The sequence below is a fragment of the Budorcas taxicolor genome, chromosome 5 (assembly GCF_023091745.1).
Source record: "Budorcas taxicolor isolate Tak-1 chromosome 5, Takin1.1, whole genome shotgun sequence".
In the NCBI taxonomy this organism is placed as follows: domain Eukaryota; kingdom Metazoa; phylum Chordata; class Mammalia; order Artiodactyla; family Bovidae; genus Budorcas; species Budorcas taxicolor.
The window spans coordinates 159,651,230-159,663,946 of record NC_068914.1 but is presented as its reverse complement, the minus strand read 5'-3'; the positions used below and the strand labels follow the sequence as shown (position 1 = coordinate 159,663,946).

Sequence of the window (12,717 nt, the reverse complement as noted above, 5' to 3'; positions counted from 1 at the left end):
GCGGTGAGCTACGCTATGTGCCTGTCCCAGCAGCGAGCAAGACAGTGACTACCTGATACGGCCGCAGCTGCCTAGCCTGTGAGCAGCTCTCAGGGCATCTTACATCAAGCAGGCCTGCACAGACCTACTCTCTCTGACTGGTAAGTACCAATGAACAGCCAAGCCACCAACCAAACAACTAGCTTATTCATCAATGGCAAACTAGTTCATTAACAGCTTTGGAAACTGGCTCCTCAGATTTCTCTGTTAGATCATCTATTTGCCCCAGGGAACAGAAAACTGATCCTGAGAAGGGACAGAACACCTTTCATCCTATACTGTAAACACCAAGTAACCGATCTTCCGCAGCCACTGAGGGGCCGAGAGAAGGGACAGTGATCGAGGGGGACACAGGGTCAAGGGGACAGATGGAGGATAGGAGAGCACATCCTATCACAGGTTGACAGGCGGTGGAGCGGAGGGCAAAAGTGCTGAGAGGAGAGCTGGCCTCTGAGGGGCAAGTGGGGCCGGGACCCCAGCACAGCGGAGGCGGCCGGCTCCTCACTGATGGCTATTTAATCACAGCGCTTGTGCAGCTTCCTCTGGGCGTCTTATTTAGGGATCCGTCATTATGAGAGAAGCCTACTCCTACCCACCCCAGTTCCTCAGCTCTGTCAGGGACATGCTACCCACCACATCGTACTTTACAGCAATTACAAAACATAGTACATGCTGAACTCCCTGTCTGGATTACCATACCAGTCAGACTTCAAAAATAACTGCCTTTCCAGGCAAGGGAGTGAAATCTGTATTTTATTGCTGATCTTTAATCCTCTAATTTGAGCTCTGAGGCTTTTGCTTTATCATAAAATGGAGCTACGAAAATACTTCTAAATACGTAACATTTTAAAACACTTTACAACCTAATCCTACGCCCTACCAAATTGAGAATACTCAAGAAATTACTGCTGTTTCAAAAAACTTAGAGCAAACACTTTTTGTGCAAATTCTTGCATAATTAGTTCAAAAAATAATTACAGGGCCTTTCCTGGTGGTCCAGGGGTTAAGGCAAGACCCCGAGCTTCCAATGCAGGGGGTGCCAGTCTGGTCCCTGGTCAGGGAACTAAGATCCCACATGCCATGTGGTGTGGCCCACTCCCAAAAAAACTTTAAAAAACATAAATAGAATAAAAAACAAATAAGTAAATAATTACAACATCCCAGAGGAAGAATTCTAAATCAAACAGAATGATGCAGGCATCTTAACAAATGCATCTTAAATGAAAATACTGAGAAATCACAGGAGGATGAGAATTAAAGCAAGCCAGGCGGCACCTCCAGCAGCTCACTTAGCCTGTTTCCCATGGGCCTCAGTTTCCAGGCCTGTGAAGAAAAATGATCAGCTCAAATTCTCTCTCTGCCTTCTCACAGCAGCGTCCCACTAACACTCACAGAAGTACGCTTCACTTTATATAACCATAGGCATTAAGAACTCTATATAAATTAACTTATAAATCAAATCATATTTTAAATACAGCTGGAGATTTCTCATTTAAAAGTAATGATTCATTGAATTATTACTAAAAAAGAATTTTCTTCACCTCCAATCTAGTACATTTTATAAACTGGATATTTAATACATTTGAAACGTTCTTACTAAATGACAGGTTTACCAACAAGTATTTCAATTCTTTGCGTAAAGAGATCATCTGTTAAAATTCTGTTTTTTAAAATATGTTATAATAAACCCTGTCCAAAGGAGTCGTGTTGATGCAAGTAGCCCAAGAACCAAAAACATCCCAAAGCCTGGAAGGGGTTCCTGTCCTCGTATTAAGGAGCACGGTTTCTTCTTACTCCCACATCAGGAGCTATTAACAATCAGAGCTAACTCCCTTCTCTGTCATGCTATGTATGTGACTTATTTAATACGTGCAATGCAAGGCTGCCCTCACTGGGACTAAGCACCCTGAAGAGAGACACGTCTGCGTGCTATGGTCCCTGTTCAGATCACACCCCGCACCCAGGAGAGGGCCTGACCCACCACACGTGTTAGAGGACACTCCCTCTGCCAGGGCTGCCCTCACAAGGCACCAGGGACTGAGGGGCTTGAACAAGAATTTGTTTTCTTCCGGTCGGCAGGCCTGGATTCCCGAGTCCTCTCTCCTCGGTCTGCAGATGGTCATCTTCTGTGTTCTCACGTGCCCAGTCCCCTGCACCTGTCTGTGTCTTAATCTCCCCTTCCTGCAGGACCCCAGTCTTGCAGATTACGGCCCACCCATGACCGCACTTCATCTTAATCCTCTCTGTAAAGGCCCTGTCTCCACAGCCAGTCACATGCAGAAGTGGCCCAAGGCAAGGACTCAGAAAGGGACACCGCCTACAAGGGAGGCAAGGAAGTTACTACACCTTTCTTTTATGATCACCCTTTAATATCATTTAATAATGAAGTTTCTCTGTTTCACAATATACAGAACATTTGCTCTAATGAACGATGTAATACTCAAAGCAGTGGTATTTAAATCCTTGTCAAAGATATAAATAATCCACGATTCACACTGTCAGTTACCTGTCAACAGGGAGTCCTGTTCCACTCGCAGTTCACGAAAACGAAGAATCAAGTCAACAGCAACGCCAATTGTACCCAAGTTCCTGTATAAGGTGTTCAAAAAAGACAAAATCAGACACATTCCTGCACTTTGAATGATGATCCCAAGAATGCAGGGACCACTGGCTAACCGTTCCTATGGCGGGCAGGTTATGGCCCTCCAAGGTACCCACATCTTCATCTCCTAAACTTGTCAACATGTCACTTTACATGGCAAAGGAGACTTCTGCAGTTGTGAGTAAATTAAGGACCTTGAGATGAAAAGACTTTCCCAGATTAACCAGGTGGCCCCAGTATATCACAAGGGTCTCATAAGAGTCAGAGAAGGTGGCCATGAGCCAAGAAATGCAGGAGCCTCTAGAAGCTTGAAAAGGCCAGGAAAAGCCTCCAGGAGGGACTCAGCCATGCTGACCCACTGTAGACTTCTGAGCCCCACAACTGTGAGATAATAGATCTGTGTTGTGTTAAACCACTAAGCTTTAGTAATTTATCACAGTAGCAACAAGACACTGACTTGGGTAGCAGAAACGGGGTGCTGTTGTAACAGATAAAAAATACACGGAAGTGGTTTTGGACTTCGGCGACAAGCAGAGACTGGAAGACTTTTGAGAAGCATGACAGGAAAAGCCAAGACACCTTAAACAAATCCCTGGTAGAAACGTGAACACTGAAGGCACCGCCAGTGAGATCCCAGGAGGAAGTGAGGAACAGGGGAGTGGAAACTGGAAGAAAGGCAATCCTTTTCCTACCAGGGCAGAAGCTTAGCAAAAGATGAAACTGGATATTTAGCTGAGCTGATTTCCAAGCAACATCCTGACGGTGTGCCCTGATTCCCTCTTGCTGCACACGGTAGGAATGCAAGTAGAGATAAAGCAGACTAAAAGGGAGCCAGGCACAACTTGGGGAACTCTTGGTCCATCCAGATAGCAAAAGACGCTGGAAACTAGAATATCCACTGTTAGGAAAGTGTGCTCTGGAGAGAAAGCTGAGGGCATGGCTGGACAACCTTTTGCTAATGACTTGGAAGAACTCAAAGGTTGAGTGTTCACCCAGAGAGCTCTTTAAGGAGATCAGGCATGTTCCGCATCCCCCTCGGTTGTCTCAGCAGAAGTCAGGAATAGAGATGGGTTATCTGAGAAAGCTCGACAGCACATTCTATGCTGCCCACTGGTGCATAAATCCCCATGACATACACGTGAGACCCACAAGGTTTTTAAGAATGTCATACCAGTAGAAACCCTGCCAACGTGGATGAAATGCATGGAGAAAGAGTGAAAGAAGACTGATAAAACTATTTGGGTGAAAATATGTGTTACCCTTACCCTTCAAGAAAAAGGAAGGATGGCTCTGAGGGTAGGGGCAAGGGCAGAGCCTCAAGCCACACAGGATTATTCCCAAGCCTCAAAACCTGAGCTTGCCCAAGTGGATTTTGAAATTGCTTGGGACCAATGACTCCTCTTTTCCCTCAATTTTCTCCTTTTTTAGAGGATAATGTCTTAAACTGCTACTCTATGCCTGTCCCTCCATTGTATTTTGGGAGCAGACAACCTGCTGTCCAGTTCCACAAGCCCAAAGATAAAAAGGAATTCTGCCCCGGAGTGAATCACACCCAGAATCTCAACCATATGTAATTCAGACAGTAAGACTTGGGACACTAATGAGACTTAGATAAGATTTTGGACTTGAGTTGGTGCTATAACGGTTCAAGAATTTGAGGGATCTCAGGATGAGATGAATGTATTTTGCACATAGTATGGACATGAATCTTTAGGGGCCAAAGGGAAGACTATGCTAGGCAAAATAATGGTCATTGAAAAATGTCCACATACTGAACTTGAAACTTTGAATGTTACCTCACATGGCCAAAGAGGTATGATATAATAAATATTTATTTCATCTTTGACCCCAAGTTTCTGGCACAGAGCTCCTCATATCCTTCAAGTCCCTGTGTGACAGGAAGGGCTCTCGTTAACCCTAACAAGCCCCTTCAACCCTCCTCAGTTTATGCTAATATATTAGGTGACTATCACTGGGTCTGTAGACGGCTTCAGGAGGGGGCTGCTGCCACAGGAACCAACTCTAAGATCAGGTCAGACAGCTGAAACCTTCAACCCCAACCTCCCATCTCAGAGGAAGGAAGACAGCTGGAGACTGAGCTCAGCTACCATTGGCCAATGACCTGATCAGCCGTGCCTCTGTGACAGAACTGCCATGAATAATCCTGAACAATGAGTTTGGAAAGGTTTCAACTGCAAAGTGTCCAGAAGCTGGCAGGCCTAGAAAAGGCCTAGAAGTTCTGTGCCCTGCCCCATCCTCAGTATCCCTTCCACGTGACTATCCCTTTACAGGACACTTGCAATAGAATGTAAAGTGCTTCCCTGAGTTCCCTGAGTCATTCTACTGAATTATCAAACCTGAGGGGTACCCTGGGAAGCCCTGAGTTTGCAGTCGGCTGGGCAGAAATGTAGCCTGGGGACCCCATTTGCACCTGGCATCAAGTGGGACAGTCCCGTGAGACTGATATCACCAAGTTATGGGATCTGATACCACTAACATGAGGATGCTAGGGTCAGAATGGATTTGAATTGTTGGACTCCCAGCTGGTGTTAGAGAATAAGAACTGGTCAGAAAATACAAGAGACCTTTCTAGGTATGATTAAATTAATGATTTGAAGATAGGAAGATTATTTTTAATTACTAGGTGGGCCTTATGTACTATACAGGTCCTTACCAGAGGGACACCAGGTGGTCAGAGTCGGGAAGACTGGAAGACGTTACAGTGCTGCTTTGGAGATGGGAAGATGGAGCCATGAAGTGAGGAGAGCAGGCAGACTCTAGAAGCTACTGACAGATAAGCAAGAGGATGGAGTCTCTGCTAGAGACTCAGGAGCCAGCTCTGCTGACACTTTAACTTTAGGTCAGAAAAACGGATTTTGGACTTCTGAACTCTAGCACTGTCAGATAATAAATTTCTGTTGGTTTAAGTTACTATATTTGCAGTAATTTGTTACAGCAGCAAAAGAAACTCATATAGCTCCCTACATTCTTCACTTCTCCTCAACATGAATCAGAATTAGGCCAAGACATTCACTGCTAAAGACGAGGGTCAGGGTGGGCGTGCAAAGGCTAGGACCCTCTCTCCCTTCCCCGAGCCTAGGCGGGCAGATGGCACTGCCCCTCCTCTATTCAAACTCGGGGCTGGAGGGAAAAGCGGCTCAGCGCCTGCCTCGGGAGGGAAGACGCTGCCCCCCTCCCTGCCCTTGCCTTTACACACAGACAGCTGCCAGGTGACTGGGCGCACTGCCTACTTCTATCAGCCAGATTCGGGGGCAGAAATAAATGCAGCTTCATGACATGCGCATTCTATGAAACTCAACTTCGATGCTCACGAATGAGGCTTCACTGGACACAGCACGTGCGTCTCTTCACGCACAGCGTAGGGCTGCTTTCACACTGCAGTGGGAAGCCGAGCCATCTGACAGCGACCACAGAGCCTGAACTGTTCATCCAGCTCTCTGCAGTAGCAGCCCAGCAACCCCAGCGACAGGGGTCATGTTTACAGGCAGGGCTCACTGCTTTTAACAGTCTTCTCGGAGTACTTCCTGAAATTTCATGACTCAGATTGTTTGCTCTGCTGTATTAAATCCTAAGTTCCATACAGCCTTGGCAAACAGCAATTCCAGTCCACACAAAGTGCAATTTTCAGACCAAGGATATAAAAAGACCTAGGCCCTAACAGCATCCTACTTTTTCATTAATTCTTTAATAACTTAAAACATCAGAAAAATGCATTTTGCTTGAGATCTGAACCTTGACAGGCTTGGCAACATCAGCTTTAGTTGAGGTTGACCGGAATCTCTCTTGTACTTCTGACTAGAGGAATGGTTCTTCCAGGAGCTGACGCCCCAGATGGTTAGAATCTCCACTGAGGGCTCTCCTTCCCTCTCCTGTTACACTACAGGCCTCCCCGCCCGGAAAGTGACAAAATAAACTTGGCTCTGGCCTGCTGCACCCAGCACATAACTAGCTACACTTTCTCAGTGTTACTACCAAGACTGTTACTGTGTCTATCCATTCATCTGCATAGGATGCCATGTTCAATTCTGTGTTGAAGTTAAACCCTCGCCTTCCTCCCCTGCCCTCTCCTTTGATCTAAAGAATCTCATTAATCATATTCAAGCCTCAGGTGTAAGACGGTCCAGGCAGCGAAGGGAAACCCTCTACTGGCTTCTGCACCAGCTCGACTTCACTCATCCTGGCAGCTGACAGCGAGGCCCCTGGGCTCTGTCTACACTCGAGTCCAGGAAATAAAGGTGAGCATGCTATATGGCTTCTGACTTCCCCTCAAGTAAAAATTTTTAATAAAAAGTAGATTCCACAAAACCAAAGAGGAAAGGTGCTCAGTTCCGGGAGCAGAGTGTAACATGTAAAAGAACAAGAACAGCGCAGGGCAATTCTCTCGCTCATCTCTGTAATTACATTTTAATTGTACATTGTAAGTTAGGTGGAAGTAAAGCTGGCAAGTTTACAGGATCCTAAGGAAAGCTGAGAAATTCACAATATGAATTTCATCTCAGAAATTCACAACGTGCGCCCTGTTGAAAGTAAAGATAAGAGCAACTAATTAAAACACGAAAACTAGTTAACAGATTTACAGCTAATAAGTGAAGTTTAAACTGCATATGCCTTTAGGCAGGCAGAATCAAAGGATCAAAGATAAGTTCAAATCACTTTTATGTAGAAAACCAAATACCTCTAAACATATAAATACAAGTAAGAAACAGAACAACCTTAATGTTAAACATGCTGTTCCTTTACAGACTCATCTAAGAGTCTCCCACGCCAAGTCCTTCAGAGCGCTTGTCCCCGAGACGTGGAGAGAGAGTCTGAATAAAAACAGGCAGCTGTGATGCCAAAATCATTTCTACTGGATAAGCCAATACGGCAAAACCAGCACGCACAGACACAAAGAAATACAATCAAAGCATGCGTGCGTGCTAGGTAGCTTCAGCTGTGTCTGACTCTTTGTGAGCCCATGGACTATAGCCCACCAGGCTCCTCTGTCCATGGGACTCTCCAGGCAAGAATACTGGAGTGGATTGCCAGGCCCTGCTCCAGGGGACCTTCCCGACCCAGGGACTAAACCCACATCTCTTGCATCTCTTGTATCTCCTGCACTGGCAGGCAGGCGCTTTACCACTGGTGCCAGCTGGGAGGCCCATATAATTAAAGGCATGTATGTAACTAGAAAGAACAGTACCTGATTGAATTCTGGTTCACAGAACACTCGATACATGCGTTCCGGAGACATCGGAAGCATTCCGTTATCAGCTGCAGACTGGAAGCCAGATGCTCCACTTGAGATGGATCTCTGCAGGCCAGCTCAACGGCATGAGAAGATTTCTTTAAGATATCCAGGACTCTCTGGAAGATAGTCCTGGGTGCTGTTTCTCTGAAAAATGATAAAATTGTTGCACATCAGTTTAAAAAAAAGACTCATTTCCAAACGTCATTTTCAGAACACTGCCTGTATTGATAACTTAATTTTGTGGGGAGGTAGGTTAGGCCTATCTGTTTCAGTTCCTTGATTTATGACACAAAAGAGCTACAGAGACTAAGCGATTCATCAACCGTTCCCTGTATTATCTCACTGAAGCTTCGCGTTAACCTCAGAAGCCAACACTGTCCTAGGCATTTTAAAGGTAACTGAACAGAGAAAGGAGTCTGAGTGACTCGCCCTTGTCACTAAGCTCACGACCCTTGGAGCCACAATCCCAACTGAAACTGTTTGACCTCCACTACCCACGACAACCCAAATCCCCATTTACAGTGACTGTTTATGGTCAGTTCTGCTGGGTTTTGAGACTGCACCTAAGTACTGCATTTCGGATTCTTTCGTTGAGTATGGGGGTTACAGATTTGCTCTCAAAACAGCAGCTCTGCATCTCCTGTTCTGGACAGAGAGTATAACCACATCCTCTGTCACCCAGTATCTGTGCCTAAAGTAGAATTATGAGAAAGAAAACTCACGAAGGATTGCCTGAGGGACAAGACACCATGCATTCTCAGATACAGCAAGCCAGCAGCAGGTCTCTGAGCTTATACATGTGCAACCCCAGAGATGGGGGCTTGGGGAGTGGGAAGGAGACAGAAGCAGGGGGAGACAGAGAGAGAGAGTTGAGAGAAAGCCAGGGTGAGTGCCCTTCCCGGGAGAGTGGTTCCCTCCCATGCAGCCCGCACCTCGGTTCCCACACGCCGCTCACGCCAGGAGCGCTGCCCGCACTGGCTATCATCTCCGAGTTATGAAGAGAAGAATTTTTGTGTGCAACACGGCACCTAAATGCCAGCCAATTTCCTCATTCCATGAATCCCCTAGAGAAACAAGAATCTGCTCTAATGGTAGAAGACAGATTGCTGTTAGACAATTGAAGAGACGCTCACAGCTCAGTTCTAACCACGTGGGGTTTCTCTTTGTGCTCTCACTGCGGAGTGAAGGGGAACACTTCTCCCCTGGATGAAGCCAGACCACGGGGGGAAGGGATGGTGGTGAAGTGCATTTTCACAGAACCACCGCCACTGAAGCGCCCCAGGCCACTGAGACACCCTCTCTGGGAGCTTCAGGACCATAAATACTTGCACTCGAAGTGTTGTCTTTTCACCTTAAGGATGGACAGAATAAATCACATTATTCATCATGTCCTCTTCCCTGTCTTTGCCTTTAAGAAGCATGGAGTCAAAGCCACCACCCATATTTAACACTACAAACCCCTCAGCATGACTTCTGAGTGCTAACCTTATTTTTCCTATCTGGCTTTTCCCTTCCCTCCAACTTCCTCCCTTACCTTTTATTTTATCTAGCTGTATTTATTTATTTTGGCTCGGTAACTTGATTTTATTACAGATATCAACAGTACTACATTTTCCCCCAATTTGTATACTGTTAGACTACACAAAATTTATACATAAAAACTATAATTCAAGTTTAGCAAATCTCTTTAGAGTTACTCAATGTCTGAAGTCGTGGAGTAAGTACCCTGAGTGGCAAGCTGGGCCAAGTGTGGGCTGTGGAAAGCAGGAAGCCTAAGTCCTATCTTTTCTGCTATAGCCTATGGCTGGTACAGGCTTGGGGAAAGGGGACACACCCACCTATTTTAAAAGATGAGCTAGATTTTCATGTTAAATTTGATTTCTAAACGTTGGCATCTATTTCAATAATGTAAAAAACACTTTGTGGGCAAAAAAAAAAAAAAAAAAAAGCAAGCACGGTTCCCACTTCTTGATCTGTGCTCCAAACCAAGGAGAGCTTCCATGGAGTGTGAGTCAGTTATTTCTGATGAGCTACGAAGTATTTTTTTTTTAAAAGCACTTCAAATTTTGTTTCAGAAAGAGACAGAGTATAAATTAATCAACTAAACTTGGAAATTCACCCAGAAAATAACTTGCCCCCTCCCCACCCCGCCCCCTGCCGTCAGCCTTCTCTAAAACAAGGATCATGAAGCTTTGGTTCAGGTCTCAGTGACTGAGTAACCAACTAAAAAGGTCAAAGTTCAGAGCTGTGCATTAGTCCAGCCTCAGAAACCGTATAAAACAATGAAGTGTATAAGCCACTTTCAGAGACAGTAACGTTCACTACCTCCATCAAGACAGCTCTAAAGAGCGCTGCTCGGGGGCAGGAAATCTCCCATTCTACCCGCCTTGCCTACTCCAGGCTGGACTAACAATAACATCGACAGAGTGACAAGAGAAACAGAAATTTTAGTTTGTGTGCATGGAGGTCTCCTAGAAACAGGACCAAGAAAGTAGGCCAGAGCAGGCAGCTTTTATACTTTTCAGACAAGGAAAGGATCCATCTGTGAGGAATTGACAGAACAAAGAAACAGGCTTGGGTGCTTAGTTAGCGAAGAACCTAACCAGAGTCCGCACCTGGATAGTAAATTCAAGAAGATACCAGGTTGGCTCATACAGGCTTCTGGGCCCTGAATCCGTCTCTGGGGAGAGCGGCCTTCTGCCTCGGGAGTCAGCGAGGGTGCCTCTCACATGGAGATTTACTGCCTGCTTTCAGACACAGACAGGAGGGTCAGAGGGTCCCTCCTGCATCGGCTCTTTCTTGACTAACTTTAATTCAAACAACTCAACATGCCATTGAGGCTTATTTGGGGAGGTGTGCTCTGAGCTCCAACAGTACTAAATATAGAGCAGGCCCTATTAATACACAAAGAAAATACCCACGGGTTTAAAGTATTCTGAAGAATGCCAAGAGTGGTCAAGATTTCTACAACAAAGAATAAGCCTAATTACTTCTATCTACTCCATCTGCATAAAGTTTTGAAGACATTTATTACTTAATCTTCCAGCCAAATAAAAGTAGAGCTCTACAACTTCAATAATCTGCTACAATAAAGCCTCTTTTTTCCTACTATGATGACTAAGACGCGAGAAAGAAGCCAGTGTGGTTTCTTTCAGCCAGTCCTTCGCAAGCTGCCTCTCACATAGGTACCACCTCCCTACTGTGAATGGTCTTCTCTGGTGTCACTCTTTTTAACATCTATTTTACTCAAAACTGCTATCAAGCACAACAAAAGCTTTGAACTCAAACTATAATGCAAGGAGATCAAACCAGTCAATCTTAAAGGAAATCAAGCTGAACATTCATTGGAAGGACTGATGCTGGAGCTCCAATACTTTGGCCACCTGATATGAAGAGCCAACTTACTGGAAAAAAAGACCCTGATGCTGGGAAAGATTGAGGGCAGGAGAAGGGCGAGACAGAGGATGAGATGGTTGGATGGCATCACCGACTCAATGGACATGAGTCTGAGCAAACTCTTGAGAGAGAGTGAAAAACAGGGAAGCCTGGCATGCTGCAGTCCACGGGGCCGCAGAGTCGGACCCAACTCATCAGCTGAGCAACAACAAATAGCAGACTACACTAAATAAAAGCCCTGTTCTCAGAAACCTGGGTGACTGGCAGTCCAAGCATCGCACCATCAGTAAGCTCAGGAACTACCCCAAGTCAACCACTTCCAAGGGCTACACATTTTTTGTGTGTCACACACATGCCTCTATTACACTTTCAGCCAAAACGAAAATGTTTTACTGAACTGAAGTCAATCAAAAGACTCCTGACACACAAATAACTACTAACAGCTCCTCAAGAGTAATCCTGGCAGCTTCTATTCCACACACAAAAGTTTACATTTTTGATACAAAGAGAAAATCCATGGGGACTGTGATCACGTGGGCTCCGGAGGGCAGCAGGCACTGGCCCTCCTCTGGGTTTATTCGCACATGCGCCCTCCTCCAGAATCCCTCCTCATACCACTCCCACCCCAGCCTCTGCCTGGAAGAGAGAACCCGGAGGGCTCCTGGTGGAACTGCTCAGAGTACTATACGCTCCCCTGGAATTCAGTCCACAGCATGGAGTAACACTTGTCCACGTCGGATTACATTCACTGATCTGGTCCACCACCCCAGCTGGACCACAGATCCCCAAAAAAGAGAAGACCGTATTTTTTCGTACCTCAGGGCCCAGACCTGCACTAACTAACTTGCATTTGTGCAAATTTAAAACAGAGATGAGACTAGTCACATCTTCAGGGCGGCATCTCACTGCTTCACAGGCTTGCCATGGAACCCAAACGCCTACTGAGCCTGTGCTCTGAGCCCGCAGGCAGGGGCCAGGCCTGTCGGGACCAGGGCTATCGGCGTACTTTGCAGCAGCAACCAGAGCCAGGTAAAACACCCAGGAACCAGCTTAACTCATCCATTAAGAAATCCACACCCCTGGACCCAAAAATTTGAAAAATCAGGGTCATATTTTAAGATGTAGACATCTTATAATTGGCATTTAAGAAACATCTAATTTCTTCTTCCCTACTAAATGATACAGTGGGTAAGCCTAAAGGGGGAGGGAAAGGAGAGGCATTGTAACCCGATTAACTACATTTTACATTTCCTGAAAGCAGACACTATTTCTCAGATGTCTGCATCCCTTTATAAAGGGTGAAAGAGGGGGAAAAAACCCTTTTCCTCCAGAGACATATAACAAATAGCTACAGATCTTACTCCACATTTTAATACACAACTTTCACCAGATGAGCACAAAGAAAGCGCTCCGTTAACAGTAACCAGGA

General features: G+C 45.6%; 1 protein-coding gene across 1 annotated transcript in view; it reads right to left on the bottom strand.

The window, feature by feature from the left end:
* ATXN10 (ataxin 10) overlaps positions 1-12,717 on the bottom strand; it is a 145,162-nt gene that overhangs the window by 112,250 nt on the left and 20,195 nt on the right. The window contains exons 2-3 of the mRNA XM_052639835.1: positions 7,845-8,036; positions 2,546-2,628 (exon numbers count right to left, since the gene is read on the bottom strand). Coding sequence (XP_052495795.1) covers positions 2,546-2,628; positions 7,845-8,036 — 275 coding nt within the window. The remainder of the gene's footprint in view (positions 1-2,545; positions 2,629-7,844; positions 8,037-12,717) is intronic.